Consider the following 24,940-nt stretch of genomic DNA (forward strand, 5'->3'; position numbering starts at 1 on the left):
GGGTACTTGCCCACTTGGCTTTGTCCCCCAGTAGATAATAATCACTTCGAGGGCAGGAGATTAATCTTGCTCATCTTAGTACCCAAAAGAAAATCTCATACTCTTTTACTTTTCCTTGCCACGATTCATGGAACATTTAAACCTAACTCATTAGAATTAGCCTATTAATTTTTTGCTATATTATCACATTCCACAAAGGAGTTGGGATGACTTAGGAGATGCATCAAGAACAAAAGTATAAAACATAAATAAAATAGTAGTAAGTGCATTTTGAATAATTGAAGAGTTTAATTTCACCAATGTGAACCGAAGAGAAACAAAAGCTATAGATAAGAAAATGTTAACGCTTGTCTTCATTCTGTCCTGTTTTGTAGGATCTCGTCTTCGCCAGGAAGACTTCCCCCCACGGATTGTGGAGCACCCTTCAGATGTCATTGTCTCTAAGGGAGAGCCCACCACTTTGAACTGTAAGGCAGAGGGCCGGCCAACGCCCACCATTGAGTGGTACAAGGATGGTGAGCGGGTGGAGACTGACAAGGATGATCCCCGGTCTCACAGGATGCTTCTGCCCAGCGGATCCTTATTTTTCTTGCGCATTGTACATGGGCGCAGAAGCAAACCTGATGAAGGAAGCTACGTCTGTGTTGCAAGGAACTATCTCGGTGAAGCAGTGAGTCGAAATGCATCTCTGGAAGTGGCATGTAAGTAAACATAATGAATTTTGTAAATAGCACACATTTTTACTTTGATTTATTTTTAGTAAGCTTTGATTTGTCCCCATGGGTACTTTATACCTAAAGAAGAAAACAATCAACATGCCATGCATAATTTACTTTGCCTTCTCCAAAGAAAGCTGGTCAAAATAATGTCAAGCCATGGTGTTGCAATAAATTTACTTTTCTTGAAGCAAGGTGGAAATTATGTTTTTACATTAAAGCAAAGTGGCAATGGTGCTGGTCATATTTAAAATTCAAATTATTGATGAGAGATATAGTCAAATATTAAAGTCAGCTATGTTAAAATGAAAAGTTGACATGTAACATGGCATCAAATATGGGGCATAAATTCAATATTCTACCTATTTCTGTTATCTATTTATTTATAACTGTTGTATATATTATATTATATATATATTTCTAAATCTAATTTTTATCAAACAACTTTAAAAAGAATGTACTCCTTAGGTTATATTAGCTCTTTTACTTCCAGTCTGAATTCAGGAATCATTACCATAGGCCTGTGGGGGAGAATATAGAAGCAATAACAGCAACTATATTTATTTATTTTTTTCTATCAGTAAAACTCATCAAAGAAGAGATCTGATTTTTGTGGGCACAAAATGTTCATACATGAAAGGGTCTTGCTCAGTCTTGGTAATCAGCAATAGTTAAGGGCTTGCCCTGCCTTTGGCATTTAAAAAAATACATTTATTTATTCATCAGACAGCCCAAATAGCACTAGTAAATCAAGATATCAGTGTTTTGCATCTATTTGAACATTGACTTCATAACTTCATGCATCATTTTCCAAAACAAATTAAAATATATGACAGATTTTTTTTTGGTTTATAGATACGGATCTGGTGTCATAATTTAAACAGCACCATAAACTTTTGATATTATTTATTCTGTGGAAAAATTTTATGTGGAATTGATCATTAATAAGATGACAACAATTGGGCATAAAAAAACTTGTACTTTTCAGTTTTCTGGTTGTACCAGGTCTTCATAGGTAAGAAGATTGAGTTACTTCAAGATGCATAAGTCTTTTTTATATAGCTGGAAGGGGAGTGCTAAATAATAGCTCGTGGTCTCATGTCTGTAATTAAACTTGGTCCTTGTACTCACAGGCTACACGGTATCACACTGCATTATAAAACTTGTGTACATGTGTATTGCGATTCTCAGCAATTTATGAAACCATCTTTTAGTAAACAGAGTCATACTATTTCTTCTTCAGCTACCTCAATGAAAGCTTTTGTTCTTAAGTACGTGGTCTTTTGATTTATAGTTTGTAGCAGGAAATCTAAAACCTACTAATGCTTGAAGTGTGTAAATCCAGTAGGAAAAGACTAGAAGAATCCTAAAACCCAAATTTGTTTTGTGAAGTACTTTGAGATAGGAGCATTAGAATCTTAGCTAACGTGCTCGTTTCAGCAGCACATATACTAAAATTAGAACCTTAGCTAGCAAGGCAATTTTGTACACAGGCACCAGGTAATTTCATTTTTATATCTTAGTTCAAAAAAGCAGTCAAATTAAATGCAGTTTAGTGAGATTTGAAATATGCACACAAAACCTCAAGAATAAATATTCCTAGCTCTTCTATTTTTATTTTGAAATACCTTATTCCTGGAATTCAAACATATTGAAATATTTCAATGTCAAATTCCATTGACTCCCCCCCCACACCAAGTCCCTTTATAGTAAATATAACAGGCATTATTCTCCCATTTTATAGATAAAATGAAACCCATGATGGTTAAGTGATGAAGAGTCAGGCAGTAAATTAATGGGGATTTGAAAACCAGATCCTGATTCTTCTAATTTTTAGTTTTACGGAAATGTGCCATATTCGGGAAAACACTCTAAATGAAATTTGGCTGATCACATAAATAACAATTAACATTTTTTAATCGAAACTTTTTTATTTTATCTACTCAGCAGCAAATATATATTTTTAATTCTCAACTCCCTTTTCTTCTTAATATTAAAGTTTACCTAAATTGGTCAGTCATTTTATTGTTGGGCAGCTATAAACATTTTTTTTTCCCCTGAACCTTAGCTATTTAAAAATTCTTCCCAGCACACACATACATCTTATATTTTTATTTAATCTGAAGATTGCTCTCTTTCCTAATTGCATCATTAATAATGATTCAAAGCTGTTTTAGGAGGAAAAGTTTAAACCATGATTTTTTTCTCGTGTAATGTGACAGTAGCACTTTTTATTTTGAAATCAATGAGCTTTGAGAAATGCTAAAAATACTTTTGACCTAGAGAGGAAAACAAGAAAGCTTCTAAATTGGATTTAGCTAGTGAATAAAATTCTTTCTTCTAATGCCGTGTCAACAGTTCATGCCATTTAAGGCAATACAAGATCAAATAATACCCATTTATATGCTACTCATCTCTTTCACATTAGATCATCAGTCATCTCTCTCTCCTTATGTGTTTCATAAAATGTATTAATATGGAAATTTGGGTCAAAGCATTGTGCTTTTTCAGTATTATTTGTCACCAAAGTATATTTTTTTTTTATAAAATGATAGAAGAGTAGCTATAGATTAGATCAATGTTTGGCTTTCATAATTTAGAACATTCAGCATAAATGCTCAATCATGACATGTCACTGTTTCATCCAGTAAAGGAAAGAATGGAAGTCTAACGGCGCTGTGTATTTGGAGAACCGTAGGTAGCTTGATATAAGGTAGGTGGGCAGCATAAGTTGGAAAAGTAGATTTTTTTGTTACGTAAAAGGAGTCTTTGAAAGAACATTGAAGACCGGGTTAAGGGGATGATGACTAAGTAGAGAGGAGTTAAGAAGCTATCAAATGAAAGGCATATATATTCGATTTTGAACTGAAACTAGCAGTGAAGATTTGAAAGAAGGAAATAGTTTGAATCAGATTTAGAAATTATAAATCATATCACTTTATGGTCAGTTTAGGGACTTAGGGGATAATGGATGATTCCCAGTGTTTGATTTTTTTGTTTTGTTTTGTTTTTTTGTTTTCCGCCGAGTGACTATGTATATAGTGCTACATCCGTGGGGATGGCAGGTGTAGGAGAAATAACTGCAGTAGGAACAGGACGTGAAGTCAGCTTTGACTGTATTATTTAACATGCCAGTGAGACCTCAAGGTAAAAATATCTCATGTTCCGTTGAAAAGGGAACTGGTCTTTACCACATGGAGGATAGAGTGGTGGGAGTAGATAAAGTAGAGATGACTGCCCAGGCAGGCTGTGTGCCAGGAGTGGTTAATAAGGGCTGAGATCACTCCTGTGTCTTGGAACCCCAATATTTAAGGGTGGGCAAAGGAAAGAAGTACTGGTTGAGGAGGCTCTGAGGAGGTATCAGAGTGATGGCCTGTGGGGAGTGAAGTGACATGAAGAACAAGGAAACAGTTTTAAGAAAGAAAAAGTGTTTTGCAGTGCAAAGGCCACATGATGGTTAAATAAGAGGTACTCTGGGAATGGAAAGAGAGCGTGGCAGCTGAAGAAGGAGTAAGTGGTGGAATTGGAGTGGCAAATGCTGCCGTTCTCCTAAGAATTTAGCCCTGAATGGAGTGTGAGCAAACTAGAACAAGCTATCCAGGTCTCTGCACTATGGCCATTTGGGGTTGGATATCTCTTTTTTGTGGGGCTGTGCTCTGCATTGTAGGATGTTTAGCTGCATCTCTGGCCTTTGCCCAGGAGCTGCCAAAAAGACCCCCCAACTGCAGCTGTGACAACTAAAAATATCTCTGGACACTGCCAAATATCCCCTGGGGAGTCAGAATCAGTTGAGAATTACTGATCTCTGGTATCTAGGTAATTAAGAGTGTATGGTTAAGTAGCAAACAAACTTGTTACAACTCTTATTGTGAAATATGATTATTGATTAAAAAATATGTACATGTTTGGACTCTCCTTGCTTCACCTTGGTTTTCATTTTTAATTTCAAAAATTTTGGTTTTTGCTGTCAGATGAAATGTACAATTGTATTGATAACCGTCTGTCTTGACAGGTTGTTGAGAAAGAAGTCAGCCTGTTTTTTATCATACTGTACATGGTCTCTTTTTTGTTTTCCTTTAATACAAACTTCAGTTTTATGTAACAGAATAATATAGTGGAGGGAAAAAATATTCAAGAGCAACCATTGATACGGAGTGTTGAATCACTTATCTCATATTTGCTTTTTCCCTCGTGCTTTGAAAAGAAAAATAGTCAGAAAGTACTTCTCAAATCACTTGAACTCAAGAAAGGTCTTTAGGTGAGAGCAATTTTTACATATTTAGAAAACAGAATTGCAGGGTCCCCAGCAAAGCATCTGGCACCAGAGAAGTTAATATGCCGTTTTCTGATGAGACCACCAAGAGAGCAGAGGAGTAACTGGGGCAGATAGGATTTCAGTTTGAACACCAGTTCTCCCCTGTGTTCGGAGCAGAAGGAGCACAGGGGTCCTTCCACATTTCGTGGCTGCCTGTGATACAGCGTGAGTCAGTGGCAGCCCCTAGAGAAAGCAGCTATAGCCCCAGGTGGTAAATATATGACAGCAGCTTGATCTATCGACCAGGGTAAGAGGGGGTTCTGGCCTAAATGAAAATTCATGAAAAATTGATGAAGTCCCCAGATTATGTTTCTGTTTCCTTTTCTCAGCACTATACCAGTGTAGAGAGGAGAGATTAAATGAGGTGCTGAACGCTTTAGTGGCAAGGAGGTTGTGGTTCAAAGGTCAGGGGTCACAGAGAAACTGATCTATTTTTTTTTTTTTTTTTGCTTTCCTTACTTCTAAAGCAAAACACAAAAACTTTTCATATTGGCTGTGATTTGATTCTGCTTTGATAAAAATAAAATAAAATGGTGAAATATTTAAAAATTGGCTTTTGATGCAACTACAAAAGAGTGGACAGATGTGATTCATAATTTAATTGGGGAACTAGAAATAGATTGAATTCCATGACTGTGGGGTGAGTTTTTTCTTTTTCTTTTTTTTTTCTTTCTTTCTTTCTTTCTTTTTCTTTCTTTCTTTCTTTCTTTCTTTCTTTCTTTCTTTCTTTCTTTCTTTCTTTCTTTCTTTCATGTATCAAGACTCATGCTGCAAGAAAGTCATTTAGAGAAGGAAAAGGTCTTGCATTATTTATAGGTCACAGATTGCTAGAATAGCAAAGCTATGGAACACTCTACAAACATAATGATCCTGTTTGCTTTAAATCCAAACTAAATTGATGTTTTATCTGTACAAGAAAGAGAGGTTACAGAAGTAGACTGACTTTAGTAATAGAGGTCACAGGTGGCATTAAAAATGAACACAAGGTAAATTGTTTCCCTGATATTTCCAAGTTAATAAATATGTGACTTTTTTTCTTTCATTTTGGCTGTAAATGAATGCTATCCAGGCAGATTACCTTTATACTCCATAAAAACACAAAATAAATTTCAAAAAAGGCTAAACCATGGAGAATTTTTATTAAAAAATTTCCTTTATTGAGATACGATTCACTTTCCATACAATTTACCATTGAAAGTGTACAATTCATCGTATTTTAGTATATTCACAGGGTTGTCCAACTCACACCACAATTTAATTTAGAACATTTTCATTACTCCTAAAGGAAACCCTATACCCATTAGCAGTCAATCCCCATTCCTCTCAAACCTTTCTGCCTCAGCTCTGAGCAAACACTTAATCTACTTTCCATCTCTATACATTTGCCTAGTCTGGACATGTCATATAAATGGAATCATACAGTATATGGTTTTTGTGACTAGCTTCTTTTCCTTAATATAATGTTTTCAAAGCTCATCCTTGTTGAAACATGTATCAGTACTTCATTTCTTTATATTGCTGAATAATATTCTATAGTATGGATATACCACATTTTATCTATCCCCTTTTGATGTATATTTGGATTGTCTTCACTTTTTGTTATGAATAATGCTTCTATGAACATTCCTGTGCAAGTTTTTGTGTAGACATATGGTTTCATTTGGGTGTTCTCTTGGGTCTATACCTAGGGATAGAATTGCTGAGTCATATGGTTGGTAGTCTGTTTAACTTACGTGTAACTTTGAAGTTACCACACCATGACTTTCCTAAAACAAATAACATACAAACAAACCTATCAATTTAAATGCATAAGAGATAGTGAGTCAATCTGGAACTGATATTCATAGATTTTGACCATAAAGAATGTAGGTGCAACTGATTTTTTTCATGATTCTTCTTTTGTGTTTCTACACATTTTAAGAGAGAATTCAGAGATTTTTTTTTGGTAGGGTAGGAAGGATTAACAACTGGAAAATGCTCATAGTCCAAGGTACTTGGGCCAAGTTATGGGGTGAATTGTGTTTGCCCCCAAATTTATATGCTAAAGCCCTAACCCTCAGTACCTCCGAATGTGACTATATTTGGAGGTAGAACCTTTAGAGTGGTGAGTTAAAATGCAGCCATTGGGGTGGGTCCTAATTCAATCTGACCAGTGTCCTCATAAGGAGAGGACATTTGGACATGTAGAGAGACACCAGCAATGGAAGGGCAAAGAGGAAATAGCTTGTGAGAGCACAGAGAAAAGGGGCTGTCTGCAAACCAAGGAGGGAGACCTCAGAAGAAACTGAACCCTACAACACCTTGACCTCACACGTCTGTCTCCAGAACTGTGAGGAAATAAATTTCTCTTGTTTAAACCACCCAGTCTTATAGCAGCCCTAGCAAATTAATACAGGCCATTAATCTTAAAACAAGAGTAACCCTCCCCCGCTCAAAAAAAAAGAGGGGGGCACCTGGGTGGCTCAGTCAGTTAAGATGCTGCCTTCAGCTCAGGTCACGATCTCAGGGTTCTAGGATTGAGTCCCACGTTGGGCTCCCTGCTTGGCAGGGAGCCTGCTTCTCCCTCTCCCTCTACCTCTCTCCCTTGCTTGTGCTGTCTCTCAAATAAATAAATAGAATAAAAAAAAAGTAAGAATAACCCCTACTAACATAGTATTAAGAAGAAATTAATGATGAGAATCAAATATTGTTTGCATTCTATAGATTTTATTCTGCCCTGTATCCACAATGTTGGTCTGAGGCTGTTTTAAAATAAATCTGTAAACTCAATTGGATGTATTATAAGCCATGAATGTAGAGGCATCAAGGAATTAGTCTAAGATATCTTTAACTAGGGGCATCTGGCTGGCTCAGTCAGTAGACCATGTGACTCTTGATCTTTAGGTTGAAGTTCAAGCCACATGTTGGGTAGTGGGTAAAAAAAAAAAAAAAAAAAAAAAAAATATATATATATATATATATATATATATATAAAATCTTTAACTAGGAACAAAAGACAAAGCAAACATTTCGGTATTAGAAAACAGATGATTGTAGAAGGGTGTGTGTGCACATGCATATGTATATCTGTGTTGTTTGGGCTGTTCTGTGTGTGTACCTTTTAATTTTGTGAAATTCCATCAAATTCTTCCAAATACAGATCTCTTCCTTAATCTTCACAAGTGAAGGTGTGAAATTGCTGCTCCTGGGGAACATGTTTGAATTTATGATCTATTTAAATATGTATAATGCTATATTTTGATATCAGGTTTCTGTTGATTGAATTGACTGCATGCAACCCTTCTTAGTACAAGTCTCAAGTTGCTATTCACTCAAATTAGCCTGAGTTAACTCTCACTCCAGGGAAAGCACATAAATGAAGTAAAATCTTGATGTCTTCTACTTTATTCAAAAGATTATTTCTGAAAACAGTATTGTCCTGAGCTCTGAAAACATGTAAATTCTATCCATGGAGTGACAGGTAAAACTATTCATAGTGATGCTAAGGTGGATCAAGACAAAACATGCTATGGTTGGTGCTTGTTTTCAACCTCAGAAACCTTTTAGATATAGTTAAGAAAAGGAATCTTCAAGATTTTGGAGGGTTTTCCACCTATAAGCCTTCAATTTATTCAATTTTGATTGGTATGTAAATATAAGTTGATTTTAATTAAAATGCATACAGGTTGACATGATACTTAGAAAATGTAATTTGGGCTGCAACTTGTATGCTTTTCTCTCAAGATTTGTGTTTCAGCAGAGCAGCTGGTCTCCAATTTTCTTCTTTAGATTGAATTCGTTTCTGATAAGTATAATACACATCTTTCTATTCTGAAGCAGCCCCCACAAGATTTCTATAATTATATAAAGGAGATCACCCTTCTTTCATGCATGAGTCGCTATCTATGGTGAGTTCTTTATAGGAGCATAGAAGTAAAAGCAGTAGGTGAAATTTTGTTCAACTCTGTAAATTTCTTTTTGCATAAAAATTTGTAGCAGTTACGGTTTAACTGCTAAAGGGTGAGGTTCAATTAATTGTAAAACTGACATATTCTTTTACTCCGTATCATTGGAATTGGTTTTTTCCCTTTAGGAGATTTTCAAAAGAAAAACATTCCTAATCACCATTTAAAAAAACATTAGGAGATATTTATGCATTTTTGTCAATTGGGTATATGTTTCACCAGAAATAATTTGGGTTCCTCCTTGGGGTGATTTCTGTTAACTCTCTGAAGTTCCCCAGCACCACCTGGGGCTGCTCAGACATCAATAAGTTAGTATTTCTGGGCCTGGGTAGAAATCAAGCAAGGATTGTAAGGGAGGCAGGCACTTTGATGTTGTGACAGATAGATATATAGGCCCAGACCCAGGTGAATCCCGACAGGTTTTTTGGTATATTTATTTTGCTTTTGCAGAAAATCTATCATTTATAGGCACTTATTCCCTGATTAATCTAAGCCTGTTATATAATTGATCCTCAAAAGGCCAACAAGCAAGGTTGTCAGCTGAATTGCTGGTTCTAAAAGTCTGATGGGCTGTTTATCTTTGGCCCACTGAGTGGCATCACAAATAGAAGTTTGGGAATTAAGCTTACATTAACATCTAAGAAGAGAAGGAGCTCTTTTTTTTTTTCTATCATTTATACAATTATAGAAGTACTTCCTGGTATTTATAAAGACAATCATTAAGTTCTTTTATGTGGTTATCTAACACCTAAGTCAATGCCAAGATTTTGTAACAAACTTTAGAGTTTATAAATGGAAACATAATGTGACTATTTTATTTCCATAATAGAAGGTCATATTTGATAAAGGCATTATATATACATATATAAAACTCTGCCTCACTTTCCTTCTTCTTGCTTTCTCTGCTTATTCACATTGAGTGAGCACATTCAGTGCTTTTCCTTAAATAATTTAAAAAATCTTTATTAGGTTTCCTAGTCATTAGGAATTGATTTTAAGCGGTTCGTGTCCTCAGTGGTGCTTTTGTTATTAGTGAGAAGCCTGGGTTGGCAACCTCATCGAGTGACCTTCCACTGCGGTGTAGGTAAGGGAGTGAAATTCCACTGTGGTGTAAGGTAAGGGCCTTCAGACAGAGTGGGCCATGGGAGGTAGGAATGGCACCAAATGCTTCTGGATAAATATGAATGCAAATGGCCTTAGGAAACTAGAGAAAAGTATAAGCAAAACCCTGAGGCTGTGCTGGGCTAGTTTGGAGAAAATGAGTATATGTTGATTTGGAGAATGTATGTAAGGGAGTAGAGGGAGATAATTTAAATAAGGAAGTGGAGATTGGTAATGACTCAAACTGAGGAGTTTACTATTCTCCTCAAAGACCTAAGGGAGCCCTTTATTATTTTTGATTGAGGAGTGTTACTTGGAAGTGTGGTGTGAAGGATATTTGTTAAACATAGCGAACACTAGATGGGAGCATTGGGGAACCTACAAGTTAAGGTACAATAGGATGAGGGTTGAGATAAGTTGATGAATTAAGTTGATATCAGAAAGAGGAGAGATGGCGGGCGCCTGGGTGGCTCAGATGGTTAAGCGTCTGCCTTCGGCTCAGGTCATGATCTCAGGGTCCTGGGATCGAGTCCCGCATCGGGCTCCCTGCTCCTTGGGAGCCTGCTTCTCCCTCTGCCTCTCTCTCTCTGTCTCTAATGAATAAATAAATAAAGTCTTTAAAAAAAGAGGAGAGATGGCATTCTGAAAGAAAATTGATAAAAATTTAAGTCGTGATTTGTGGTTCAAGGGATGATATAAATTCAGTTTGCTATATTTTCCTACAGTACTTTCCAACTGCTAAGTACCCAACTAGGTACTGAGGATATGGACACTTAGAACAAGATTTGTTATTTAATGTGTATAAAGTTTCATTGTTGTAAGATGAAAACGCCCTGGAGATTTGTTACACAAGGATGTGAATATACTGTACACAGCTGAACTGTACACTTACAAATGATTACGATGTTATATTTTATGTTATTTTTTTTTAAACCTCAGTTAAAAACAAAACAAAACCAAAAAAAAAAGAAAAAAACAGATCAAGGCATGACTCATGTTGTCATAGTGTGTTAACAGGTTAATACAAAATGTGTGAGTCCTTGGGCTAACTTTCTGAGGGGATTCAGAGGAAGAGGTTGATTCTGCCAAGAGGATTATGGAAGGAGTGCGATGATTTCTCTGGGTAGAAAATGAACAATACTAATCAGCTGCTTACTAAATACCAGGCTTCTTTTTTAAATGTTTTATACTTATGATTTATGCAGTTCTCAGAATAACCCTGTTGTTTGCTCTTTGTTATATCTGAGGCCCAAAGAATTCACTTGTGATTCTTTACACAGCAATAAGAGTCAGGATTTGAACTCAGGCAACCATCCTCTAGAGTCTCCTTTGCTAACCACTAAGGTAAGAGTCCTCATTGAGTCATTTAAACAAACAAAAATCATTTGACACATAGAGGAAATCATTAGCATTTGTTTTAGTTATTTTACTCAGAGAGGGTGATCTGAGTATATACATACAAGGAGGGTGCTGGACTAGATGAAGTCTGAAGCTTTGGGTGTTAAAATTCTGTGAATCATGGGATATTAAAGAAAAGAAACAACAGGAAGGATAAGCTTTTCTTTCTTTTTTATTTAGTTATATATTGACATTTGAGAGCTCATTAGGTTATTCAAGTAATTTGATTTTCTCTATACAGTTCCTAGTTGTCAAATACCAGTAACAGGAAAATCCATCACCTTCAGTTCTTATTGACATGTTTGCAGGCCAAAGCAGCTTGAAGATTAAGAATCCAATTCATAAGATGAGCCATCTATCATTTAATATCTAAAGATAACTTGACTAAGTTTTAGAGAAAATGGGGCATGATAATAGCAATGATACCTTTATAATATTTTCTAGAGTTCTTGAGAGTTATTAACATACTCACATGCATTTATCTCATGGTATATGTACTCGTAGACATTCGCTGACTTTGATAGTTTCTAAGTTCAGTATGTAGTATCATTAACATTGGTCAGTTTGGCTTTCAAATAACTGTTTTTAAAATGAATTAAAAGGGGTGCCTGGGTGGCTCAGTGGTTAAGCAACTGCCTTCGGCTCAGGTCATGATCCCGGAGTCCTGGGATCGAGTTCCGCATCGGGCTCCCTGCTCGGCAGGGAGTCTGCTCCTCCCCCTGACCCTCTTCCCTCTCATGCTTTCTCTATCAAATAAATAAATAAAATCTTTAAAAAAAAATAAAAAATAAAAAAAATAAAATAAAATGAATTTAAAAAGGAAAGGTGGTCTTTCCAATTAATGATATTGGAGCAATTGGATATCCATAGGCAAAAAAACAAAACAAAAACAAAAAAAAACCTTCAACTTAAACCACACACATTACAGAAGAATGAATTAAAAATGGATCATAGATTTAAACTTATGTTTATACTTAGTATAAAACTAGAAAACTTTTAGGTTAGATAAACCCCTTGGTGTCTAGAGTTTGGGGAAGAGTTCTTAGACATGATACCATATAACACAAACCAAAAAAATAAATGTGACTTCATTAAAAGGAGAAACATTTATTCTCTGAAAGATCCTGATAAGAGATAAACAGATAAGTAAAATACTGGGGGAACATTTGTAAACAACATGTATCCTAACATATATCTGACAAGAGACTCATATTTAGAATGCGCAAAGTTCTCTTAAAACTCAACATTAACTCAAACAATCCAATTAGAAAATGGGCACAAGACGTGAAGAGACATTTCACCAAAAAGGATCTCTGGATGACAAATAAGCACATGAAAAAGATGTTAAACATCACTGGCCTCAGGGAATGCACACTAAGAGTGGAATGAGATACTAGCCGTTTATCTGATATGTCATTTGCGAATATCTTCTCCCATTCTGTCGGTTGTCTTTTGGTTTTGTTGACTGTTTCCTTTGCTGTGCAAAAGCTTTTTATCTTGATGAAGTCCCAATAGTTCATTTTTGCCCTTGCTTCCCTTGCCTTTGGCGATGTTTCTAGGAAGAAGTTGGTGCGACTGAGGTCGAAGAGGTTGCTGCCTGTGTTCTCCTTTAGGATTTTTATAGATTCCCGTCTCACATTTAGGTCTTTCATCCATTTTGAGTCTATTTTTGTGTGTGGTGTAAGGAAATTGTCCAGTTTCATTCTTCTGCATGTGGCTGTCCAATTTTCCCAACACCATTTATTGAAGAGACCGTCTTTTTTCCATTGGACGTTCTTTCCTGCTTTGTCAAAGATGAGTTGACCATAGAGTTGAGGGTCCATTTCTGGGCTCTCTATTCTGTTCCATTGATCTATGTGTCTGTTTTTGTGCCAGTACCATACTGTCTTGATGATTACAGCTTTGTAATAGAGCTGGAAGTCCGGAATTGTGATGCCGCCAGCTTTGCTTTTCTTTTTCAACATTCCCCTGGCTATTCAGGGTCTTTTCTGGTTCCATATAAATTTTAGGATTATTTGTTCCATTTCTTTGAAAAAAGTGGATGGTATTTTGATAGGGATTGCATTGAATGTGTAGATTGCTCTAGGTAGCATTGACATCTTCACAATATTTGTTCTTCCAATCCATGAACATGGAACGTTTTTCCATTTCTTTGTGTCTTCCTCAATTTTTTCATGAGTATTTTATAGTTTTCTGAGGACAGATTCTTTGCCTCTTTGGTTAGATTAATTCCTAGGTATCTTATGGTTTTGGGTGCAATTGTAAATGGGATCGACTTCTTAATTTCTTTTTCTTCTGTCTTGTTGTTGGTGTATAGGAATGCCACTGATTTCTGTGCATTGATTTTATATCCTGCCACTTGACTGAATTCCTGTATGAGTTCTAGCAGTTTTGGGGTGGAGTCTTTTGGGTTTTCCACATAAAGTATCATATCATCTGCAAAGAGTGAGAGATTGACTTCTTCTTTGCCGATTCTGATGCCTTTGATTTCTTTTTGTTGTCTGATTGCTGTGGCTAGGACTTCTGATACTATGTTGAATAGCAGTGGTGATAGGGGACGTCCCTGCCGTGTTCCTGACCTTAGGGGGAAAACTCTGTTTTTCCCCATTGAGAATGATATTCGCTGTGGGTTTTTCATAGATGGCTTTTATGATATTGAGGTATGTACCCTTTATCCCTATACTCTGAAGAGTTTTAATCAAGAAAGGATGCTGTACTTTGTGAAATGCTTTTTCTGCATCTATTGAGAGGATCATATGGTTCTTTTTCTTTCTTTTATTAATGTATTGTATCACATTGATTGATTTGCGGATGTTGAACCAACCTTGCAGCACAGGGATAAATCCCACTCGGTTGTGGTGAATAATCCTTTTAATGTACTGTTGGATCCTATTGGCTAGTATTTTGGTGAGAATTTTTGCATCCATGCTCATCAAGGATATTGGTCTGTAATTCTTTTTGATGGGGTCTTTGTCTGGTTTTGGGATCAAGGTAATGCTGGCCTCATAAAAAAGATTAATGAGTTAAATAAAACCTTGGCATATGTTCATTTAAAAAAAAAAAAGAGTGGAACGAGACATCCCTGTATACCTTTAGCCAAAATAAAATAAATAAATAAATAATAAAATAAAGTAAAAATTAAAATAAAATGGTGACATTACCTAATTCTGGTGAGGCTGAAGAGAAACTGGTTTCTCATATTTGTTCATGAGAATGTAAAACTGTAGTCACTCTGGAAAATAAGTTGAAAGTTTCTTAAAACACTAACTATACACTTCCTGTACAGTTGGACTCCTGGGCACTTATCTAAGAGAAATGAAACTTATATCTGCACAAAACCCATATACAATTTTTAATGGCAAATTTATTTGTAATAGTGAAAAATGGAAATAACTAAAATGTCCCTCAATAGGTAAGTGGTTAAACAAAGCATGCTCTATCCATACCATGGAATACGAATCAGCAATAAAAAAGGGATGAATTGAGATCCATCCAACTCATTATGCTCAGTAAAAAGGGCCATTTTTAAAGGTCACATACTGTATGGTTTCATTTATATAACCTTTTCAAAATGACAAAATTATAGTGATAGAAAATAGATTAGGGATTGCTGAGAGTGAGGGTTAGAGGCATGGGTGTGACCATGACAGGAGAATAAGGGGATGATCTTTGTGTTGATGAAATAGTTGTGTATCTTCATGGTGACAGTGGTTACACAAAGGCGTATGTGTGATAAAACGATATAGAACCTCTTATACACACACATTGTACCCATGTCAAATGCCAGTTTTGGTATTGTGCTATCATTATATAAGATGTAACTGTTGGAGGGGAAGCAGGGTGAAGGGTACACAGGACCTCTGTACTTTCTTTACAACTTACTATAAATCTATAATTATCTCAAAATAAAAAGTTAAAATAAAGGTGCTGTCCAACTCTCTTAAGCATACATTAAAATATAAATAAGATGTATCTTATTAGGAACTGATTGATTGATCGATTGATTGATGTTAGAGAGGAAGGCTGGTAGGGTCAGAGGGAGAGAGATAATCCCAAGCAAGTTACATACCCAGTGTGGAGCCCAACATGGGGCTTGATCCCACAATCCTAAGATCATGACCTGAGCTGAAATCAAGAGTCAGATGCTTAACTGACTGAGCCATGCAGGCACCTGAATAATTTATTTTGTAACTGTTAAATGTTTAAATGTTTTGCTTAAATACTGATGATTTCATATTTCTGCGAATTGTCCATGATCTGTTTAAAACTACTTAATCAGACTTACAAATTCATTGTTTGAAATTCATAAATTCAACATGTGGTCCATTCTACATACAGTTCTGTGAATTTTCCTTCTGTTTTTGATTTTTGCTCCATCATGGTTTTTGAGTTTAATGATAGGCATTTTTTAAGGGGAAGCAGAGGTTAATGTAAAAGGAGTATAGTTGTTTATGGGAGTAAAGAGTCCCTGATGTATGATAATGATTGGGGTCCATTATATAGCTGCTGAAAGTCTTTTACTCTAAATTGCATTAATAGTTGAGATTAAGAAATGTAATCCAGCTTGATTCTTTGCTGCTAAAACTATGGGTGGAATATTGTCAGTGGTTCTGAGTGTCAACTTAAACTCACCATGAAATGAGGAGTACCTTAGAAGAGAAAGATCAAGGGTTTCAGACTGCCACAAGTAGGAGAAGTGGAAGGAATTGGGATTATTGAACCAGGAGCAATGGAGACATTGTTCGGTCTGGTAGTTCTCACCAAGCACATCAAGAACTGTCAAGACCAAGAGAGAATATACTTGTTCTGTTGACCTTTGAGGAAAGAAAAGGACCAGTAGATGAAAGTTGCAGATTTTGCCTTAGCATGCTGGGCAATGATTATTGTGTATGACTTCTTTCTTGGGATCTTAAGGAATTACAGGCAAACCAAAACCAATGTAATAATGCGGTCAGAAGAGAACCTTAAAAATTATGTACAACTATATATTTTGATATGGCTTCGCTTTATATTTTTCCTCAAAGGAAAAATCAGCCTCCACTATAATGAAACAAAGTAACAAAATAGTACTGGTGACCTATTCAGTTGCAAAATAATCCTCATCACTTTCCTATTCACAAGGAATTCCACAAAGTAGAAATAATTTCCTTAAATTTAGTATTATCATGTTTCATGAAAAGTCCTTGGAAAAATCCCATTTGTGCATACGTCTCACACATCTTATTTTGAAATCCTCTGAGATTATAAGCAATTAAATTAATTGCATTTTGTAGCCCAACCCCTCATTTATAACATATAATTCCCCAGGATCCACATGTCCAAATTCAAGAGCAGCTTGATAGAAAGGCTGATTTATTTTTGTTTTCTTCCTGGATCTGCTTTGAATATTCTTAAAAGAAGGGGGGAATGCTGTGTTTAATATTCATATAGGATTTTCTTTTAAAAACAGCTTCTCTCAAAAGCCTGTTGTTAAACAGGACTACCTAGAAAGGGGTCAACTTGTAAAACCCTTCCTAAGTACTTGTTTGGATCTTTAGGATTGATGGATAAACTGATAGAATCTAATCTTCAAATGTGTATGTCATTAATAGAGATGTAAGAATCTCAATTTACTTTGTCTTTTTCTATTCTGTCACATCATAAGGAAAAGCTTTACTAATGAAGTACCCAATGGTAATAACCCATTATATGCTAGAATCTCTCTTTATATCAGATGACATGCAAATGAACTGTTCTATTTCTGTGGAGAAAGAGAGACAAGGAGTGGTCTAGTTAATCATACTTGAGGGCTGCCATAGTTGTCTTCTGGGAAATATTATCATTATTCATTCTTATTTAAGGGTCCTTATCCTGTGCATAAGAAAATCTCCCATTCATTCCATTTGGGTCTGATGTTAATTACAGGGGCATTAATGGAAGCTTTCTTAGAAAAATGAATGTGGGATTAAATCAGAAAAAAAAAAAAAGCAGCAAACTTCGGGTGAATCAGGTCATCATAAAACCATTCATTTAGAAGCTGGCAGGTTGGAGGAACTTTAGAGATCATCAGTCTTGTTCAGAAGTAGAAACTGAGGCCCTGAGAAATGAACTGACTTAATCAGAGCCCCTAGCTGATGAGAGGCAGGCTTGAGATGACAAATAGGGGAGTCAGTTTCATGAGACAGCAATGTAGGGAAAAGGTAATTCTGGGAATTTCTTTTTCCAGAAAGCACCAGATTCTGGCTCTTTTAACTAGGTCTGTGATTTTTGGCAAACCTTTTAATCTCTCTGGGTCTGTTTTCTTGAATTTAAGGTGAGGGGTTTGGACTAGACCTAATTAAACTGAGCTAGTATAAAGGGTCATGTATGATTACTGAACTAAGTCTATTGGAAAAAAGATATTTCTTTTTTTTTTTGCTTAACTTTTTTTTTTTTTTTAAGATTTTATTTATTCCTTTGAGACACAGAGATACAGAGAGAGAGCATGAGCAAGGGGAGAGGCAGAAAGAGAGGGAGAAGCAGGCTCCCTCCTGAGCCAGGAGCCCGATGTGGGGCTCAATCCCAGGACCCTGGGATATGACCTGAGCTGAAGGCAGATGCTTAACCATCTGAGCCACCCAGGCGCCCTGGAAAAAAGATATTTCTAACATATCATTTACATTTGGCTTCAAGAAACTCCTTCAAGAGGAGCCAATCTTGGATATCAAATAAGTTTAGCAGCAGTCTTTAATTGGCTTGTCCAATTAAAAGCAAACTTTCTTCTTAGCCCAGCTAATATCTTTTTTTTTAACCATTTCTTCATGTGAATTCTGGTTAACAACAAGTAATTGATAATATTATTGGTAAATGAGGTTTTTCCTTAATCTTCTATGTCTTTTAAGAAATTAACTGATCATGTATCCACATCTACACAATCCTTATTCACCTTGTCACCATATAATTAAGTCATTTTTCTTTTTCAGTCAGGCATTCAGGTCTAAGGTAATTGGTGTTTTATGAAAAATTATGTACATTCTGGACCCGTATTTCTGGTCTCTTTAAGTTTAATGCAAATAAACCAATATAAATTTCCAGTATATAAATTGGATCTTGTTTTGTTTCTCTAAGAAGGAAATGAAGCAAATTTTTTTACTTATATATTTCACTTATACTTAGTGTATAAAGTCTTTTATTAGATAAAATGCCCATTTGCTATTTACCACAATATTTTCACCTAAATTTTATAATTATACATATAAGCAGGCATATATTAGACCAATATTACATTTGTCTTCTCTTTGGACCCATATTATCTGAATTACTATAAAGACCCTTGTACTGTGCATTATGTTTTTTTTTTTCCTTTTCTTTATTTTGTATTTTACTTTGATACGTTCTTCTGGTTATATGTAGTATATTCTTATTTTAGAAATGCTAGAAACTATAGAAGAGTTAAAAAAAAAGATTACTGTCAGAAATAGGCATCATTATTTCCACTGTGTTTTTATTTATTTGTGAACACGATTACTGTAATAATAGTCAATCTGTGAAATGGATTAAATTTTGTGTATACTTCAATAAAAGATAGAAATACTATACATATAAATAGCTCTATAATTTGGTCATATTGGATAAGATGTAACATAATTTTAGTTTTTATATCTTCAAAGAATTAGAAATTTGGATGTGTCATAATAATGGCTTGCACATGTCCTCAGGAAATAGAAATAATCTAAATTGCAAACATATTTAGTAAGTCCTTCCAAATTCTAACATTGTGGTTTCTTGAATGTTTTCATGTTATGGTCTTACTGCCAACTATTTCATAATATCTCTGTAAAATAAATTAAAATCATTAATTTTTCTGTCACAAAGAAAGTTGTTTTTCAGCTTTCTAGTGGTGGTGGTACCTTTGTGAATAATAGCCCTTCCTCTACCCTTTTATACCAACTAACATATATGATAGGCCAAATTTTACCTGGTAAAAAAATCAGCACAGTAATTGTTAATTCATGAGCTAACTAGACTTTGATGGCCTCTTTTACAATTTTGATCTATTTTTTTTTTTTTTGCTTGAGAGTTTATAGGTAGTTTATTCTTCATTTCTCTTTTTAAATTTTATTCATTGATTTATTTTTTTTAAATTTTTTGAAGATTTTATTTTAATTCCAGCTAGTTAACATACAGTGTTATATTAGTTTCAGGTGTACAATATAGTGATTCAACAATGTATTCTTCATTTCTTCAAACTGTTTTTAACAAGTAGGTATAGTTGGCTCTCGAAAGCAAATTTCAAATAGGTTTCTTTTTATATGTGGTGTCAGTTCTCAGAAAAATCAGTTCATTTCATCCAACTGGTTTTCCTTTACCTATCCAGAGTCCTCAGTTGGAGTGACCTTTGGAGTGACTGGTGTCTTGAGTGCTGTAGTTAATGAGATCTAGCGACATCATGACCCTGATCCCTTCATGGCCCTGGCTTCTCTCATCCATCTTCTTAACCCCACAGGCTGAGTCAGTGTGTAGAATCAGGATTAAACAAGTGTGAATAAACAAGTTCAAGAGTTTTCTGTCATGACTGGCAGCTCATGGCAGTGGCAAAGTAAGACATAGAGAACTTAATACTGAGAGTGCTCTTTTGTGCATCTCCATGAATCCTGCCAGAGAGATCCTACTGTCTGTGGTTAGTGCAGTGCATCTAATCTCCGTTTGCTCCATTCCTGGACAGCGATGGCAGTGGCCTTTATAATCACATAGCTGTTGGCACATTCAATGAAGGGATAGCTGATCTATCACTTACCCAATGTCACACGTTAGGAAAGCTTTTATCTCATTAACTGTGATTAATGTTTGTATGTAATGGGCTTGTCATGTAACTGTTCATATTCAGCAGTTTTGAATCCCTTCACTTACTTGAATGGTGAAGGGTATTTCTCTTTTCCGAGGAGAGCTTTATCTTCAAGACCGAGTGGGCTTGTTCTCAAGTCACTATTGCCACATGGCAAAAAATAACCCTGTGATCTGCTCTTCCTTCACTCTTTCCCCACTATTGGTGTTTCAGTGTATTATCTGTCATTGAACTTGGGATGTCTTTATATAACCACAGTCTAATTGAAAAATATGAACAGTTTGGCTTATGTAGAAAAAAAAAATAGAAGTAAAAGCAGAACTTTAAGGAAACATTTGTCTGTTCTTTCTTAGCTGAAAAGTTGCTTTCCTAATGTGATTTCCTAAGTCTGTTTTCCCAAAGTGAGATGAAAGGGGTAGGGATAAGGGATGCAGTTACTTTCTTGCCTATGGCTGTAGTTCTTGCTTTATCTGTTCTACATTTGAAAAGTCCTTCCCCTTAGCCCGGGGCACCGTTTGATAGGTTGACCAGTCAGTGATTAAACATATTTATTTAGTTCAATGGGTCAGAGCTATTGCGACAGATAGAAAATTACTGATGGATTATCAATTTCAGCACCTCTGACATCTGGCCTCAGTGTAGTCCATCATCTGAGGACTCATAACACATTTGCTTGGACAATAACATGCTCAGCTACCTGTGTGATCACAGAGTTGGATATTGGAAATATTTCATTCAAAATTAATAAGACTGAAGTCACAGGAATTAGAAGAGTTCTGCACCCACACTTGAAAACTTAAAAGCACCCAGCAGTTTATACTGTTTATGGCCAGAATGAGAACTGACTTGTACTTTAAATATGCTCTGCTGAGTTTGGTGATGTTTTTATTGTTTCTTTAACAAGCGTATTTTGGAATTGTTCCTTTAACAAGCGTATACTGGTGAAAGAGGTATTTGGAAATACTTTGGAAACAATACTACATATAAAAAGATTACTTGTGGGGCGCCTGGGTGGCTCAGTTGGTTAAGCAACTGCCTTCGGCTCAGGTCATGATCCCGGAGTCCCGGGATCGAGTCCCACGTCAGGCTCCCTGCTTAGCAGGGAGTCTCCTTCTCCCTCTGACCCTCCTCCCTCTCATGCTCTCTGTCTCTCATTCTCTCTCTCGCAAATAAATAAAATCTTAAAAAAAAAAAAAAGATTACTTGTGTCAAAATACTCTATTTAATGAATTAAAATAACAGTCTTAAGTTTGGGGTCTACTGAAGTTACGGGATTACCAAAATAGAACAACTCAAATACCTCCTATTCAAATTCTTTCAAAAAAGATTTGTAAAAAACCTTTCTTCTATTTCTTATTACTGTTGAGTGGTTCTTTTAGCCCAAATGAATTCTAATAATAAAGAATAAGAATCCTGGGGCGCCTGGGTGGCTCAGTTGGTTAGGCGACTGCCTTCGGCTCAGGTCATGATCCTGGAGTCCCTGGATCGAGTCCCGCATCGGGCTCCCTGCTCGGCAGGGAGTCTGCTTCTCCCTCTGACCCTCCTCCCTCTCATGCTCTCTGTATCTCATTCTCTCTGTCTCAAATAAATAAATAAAATCTTTAAAAAAAAAAAAAAAAAAAAAGAATAAGAATCCTGTAGCAAATGTTAATCGAACATGAAGATATATGCTACTCCTCTATCCACTTCATTAAAACTTATTTGAATGCAATCTTCTTCACATTCCTATTTCAAACTTCCACATAAAATTTAAGAGTAGTTTTGTGATTAGTTTTATAAACAAATATGATTCAGGTTAGCAGTTTATTTTACTGTATGCTCAGATCTTAAAATCTGGCTACATTTGCTGAGAATCAATAGGTCACAACTGATAATAAGCTTTAACTTTTATTTTGGCTCCACTCTCATTTGTAAATATTTCATGTGACTATTCCTATGTCTTTATGTTCCATGCGTCTAATGGCCTACGTGATGACAATCCTACATTTAATATTTATGTGTGCTGTCATAAAAATATTTGTGAAGCTCAAAATGATTCTGTCTTTAAATAGCTTACTTTCACACATTTTCTTGAATTTTCAAGCTGATAAGAACTTAGAAATATTATCTTTGCTCACAAAATAAAGATTGAGCTCATTGACATTAACGGTTTATATTTATTCACTAAATCCACACCTGAGCTATTTGCCATAAAATTGACAGGTCCTGTAGAATGTCCATTTTTTTTAGTTTTCTTCCTTTTTAAAAAATGTATCCATTTGAGAGAGAGAGAGCGCGCGAGCAGGGGGAGGGGCAGAGGGAGAGAGAGAGAATCCCTAAGCAGATTCCTTGCTGGGCATGGAGCCTACCAACATGGGGCTTGATCCCAGGACCCTGAGATCATGACCTAAGCCGAAATCAAGAGTCAGACGCTCAAGCAACTGAGCCACCAGGCATCCCTGAATGTCCAGCTTTTTTATAATATGTGATAACTTGGCAATATTACAAGCCATATGGTCATTGTTTTTTGTTTTTTTTTTTTATTGCTAGAGACTTCTTGATTTGTCTTAAAATTAAGTGAGGTTTCTTTTGTAATTCTGTGGAAACCTTTAGCAGTTGACTATAGTATTTAATCAACCCATCTCCCCTTAGAGAATTCTAAGTTGGCTTGGAAAATTTTTGGATGAATCCAAGTTTCAGGATCCTTTCTTGAATATAGATGTGTGAGTCAGAAAAACTGTCATAGATATTCAGATAAGACACAATTAAAAAACAAGGGAGGTCAGATGAGAATGACTGAATTTGATTTGGAGAATTGATTTGAGCAGCTGTGGGGAAGCCATTGTGACATTTTCCTTAAAGACCAACACCTCTAAATATCGGAACATTCCACATTTGTCATTTACTTTAAGTCCTTAACTATTACGACCAACACTTAATGCTTTCTCAGATACATTACACTGCACTTTTAAAATTGGGGAGGAGTCACTCTGTGCTCCATATTTTGATTAGTTGTCAAATGCCTACATTTGCCTTTCCCTTTTATTTTACACCCTACTTCTCTCTGAAATAACATAAATTTTTTTCATTTACAATTTCTGGCATATAAACTGTATATAAGTTGCCAGAAGTAGGTCAACAGATATCTCCATAAAACAAAACAAGCAAACAACATGGAAAAGTGATATACATTCTTTTGGAATAAAGATCATGTGGCTCCATCCATTACATGAGAACTTGTGATTCCATCAAAATGAATCAACTGCGATGAAAATATTCAATAATATGAGTTGGTGGGTGTTGAAGTTTTTTTGGGTAAAGAAACACTCCTATGTCAGAATGCCTGGTGCTTTCACATAGAAAAGAATGTGATCATCTGTAACCTCACAGGGAGACTGAGAAATTAAGCAAAGTAATGCATGCTAAAGTGCCTTATGAGCTATAGAAAGTCCCAGCAATGTGAAGTATGTTATTTAGTGTTGTGTGAGTTTGTTGGCATGGACAGTAAGGAAGAGAATACACAGCAATCCATTCTAAGAGTCTTCTGTGCTGACAGTCAAAGACTTACGGTTTTACAGAATTCGTATTGACGTGTAATGATTTTTCATGCAAAGACATTAACATTGACCAATTTCATGTACTAAAACGTAATGCAAGAAGAAGCTCAGAGCCACAGTTTTTAAATGCTGCCTTCTACATTGTCCTTGTAAGCATTTGAATCACTAATTTGGAATGACTTTTATCCTCATCTATTTTTTTTTTCCATAAACCCTAGTAAGTGTCAATGATTTTTTTTTTTTTTACTTAGATTATTACTTTTTTTACTTTAGATTATTGGATTAGTGCTTTGCATCAACAACCTTGATTTTCGGCATTTAAATTACATTTTTTAAGCATTGTGAGGAACAGTTATGATAAGTGAATGAACACATGATTAATTTAACTTGTAACATGCATTGGCATTTATTCCAGTGTGTCCAGCATATGCATTGTGCAGGGTAACTTTGGGAAGATATGAAAAAGGACTAAGACAGTGATGCTGACATAGCAATCTAATAATTTTACTTGGGTGGCCTAAAAGGATTTAGGCACTGGGGGAATTTTGCAAATTATGAAGCTTCTAAAATGTGTGCTGAAAGGATACAAAATAAATCACATTATGCCTCTGATCTGGATTGATTCATATTATAATTACATCTAAAAAAACTGATGATATGCTAATATTAAATTAATAGTTGTAAGTTGATAGTAAAATTTTAAGTGTGGTGTAGCTACACAAAATATGGAAGGGAAGTTTGCCTTTATTCTATGAATTTAAGATTAGCCTGGCTCAATTATGATTTCTAGTCATTACAAAGATAGAATTCAATAGCATAGCTGGAATTACAGTGATAACAGTTGGCTTTTAAAGAAAAATTTTGTGGTGTCCCTGGGTGGCTCAGTGGTTAAGCGTCTGCCTTCGGCTCAGGTCGTGATCCCAGGGTCCTGGGATCGAGCCCCGCATCAGGCTCCCTGCTCAGCGGGAAGCCTGCTTCTCCCTCTCCCACTCCCCCTGCTTGTGTTCCCTCTCTCACTGTGTCTCTCTCTGTTAAATAAATAAATAAAATCTTAAAAAAATTTTTTGTGAGCTAAGTATATTGCTCTCTTCTGTATTCAAATAGTATACATCTCAGCTAAGTCTGAA

General features: G+C 35.7%; 1 protein-coding gene across 2 annotated transcripts in view; it reads left to right on the forward strand.

The window, feature by feature from the left end:
- The window catches only part of ROBO2 (roundabout guidance receptor 2), a 1,281,409-nt gene that overhangs the window by 761,477 nt on the left and 494,992 nt on the right, over positions 1 to 24,940 (forward strand). For both annotated transcript variants that reach the window (XM_044919554.1, XM_044919552.1), the window contains exon 2: positions 375 to 701. In XM_044919554.1, the coding sequence (XP_044775489.1) occupies positions 375 to 701 (327 nt within the window). The remainder of the gene's footprint in view (positions 1 to 374; positions 702 to 24,940) is intronic.

The sequence above is a fragment of the Neomonachus schauinslandi genome, chromosome 1 (genome assembly GCF_002201575.2).
Source record: "Neomonachus schauinslandi chromosome 1, ASM220157v2, whole genome shotgun sequence".
Classification (NCBI taxonomy): Eukaryota; Metazoa; Chordata; class Mammalia; order Carnivora; family Phocidae; genus Neomonachus; species Neomonachus schauinslandi.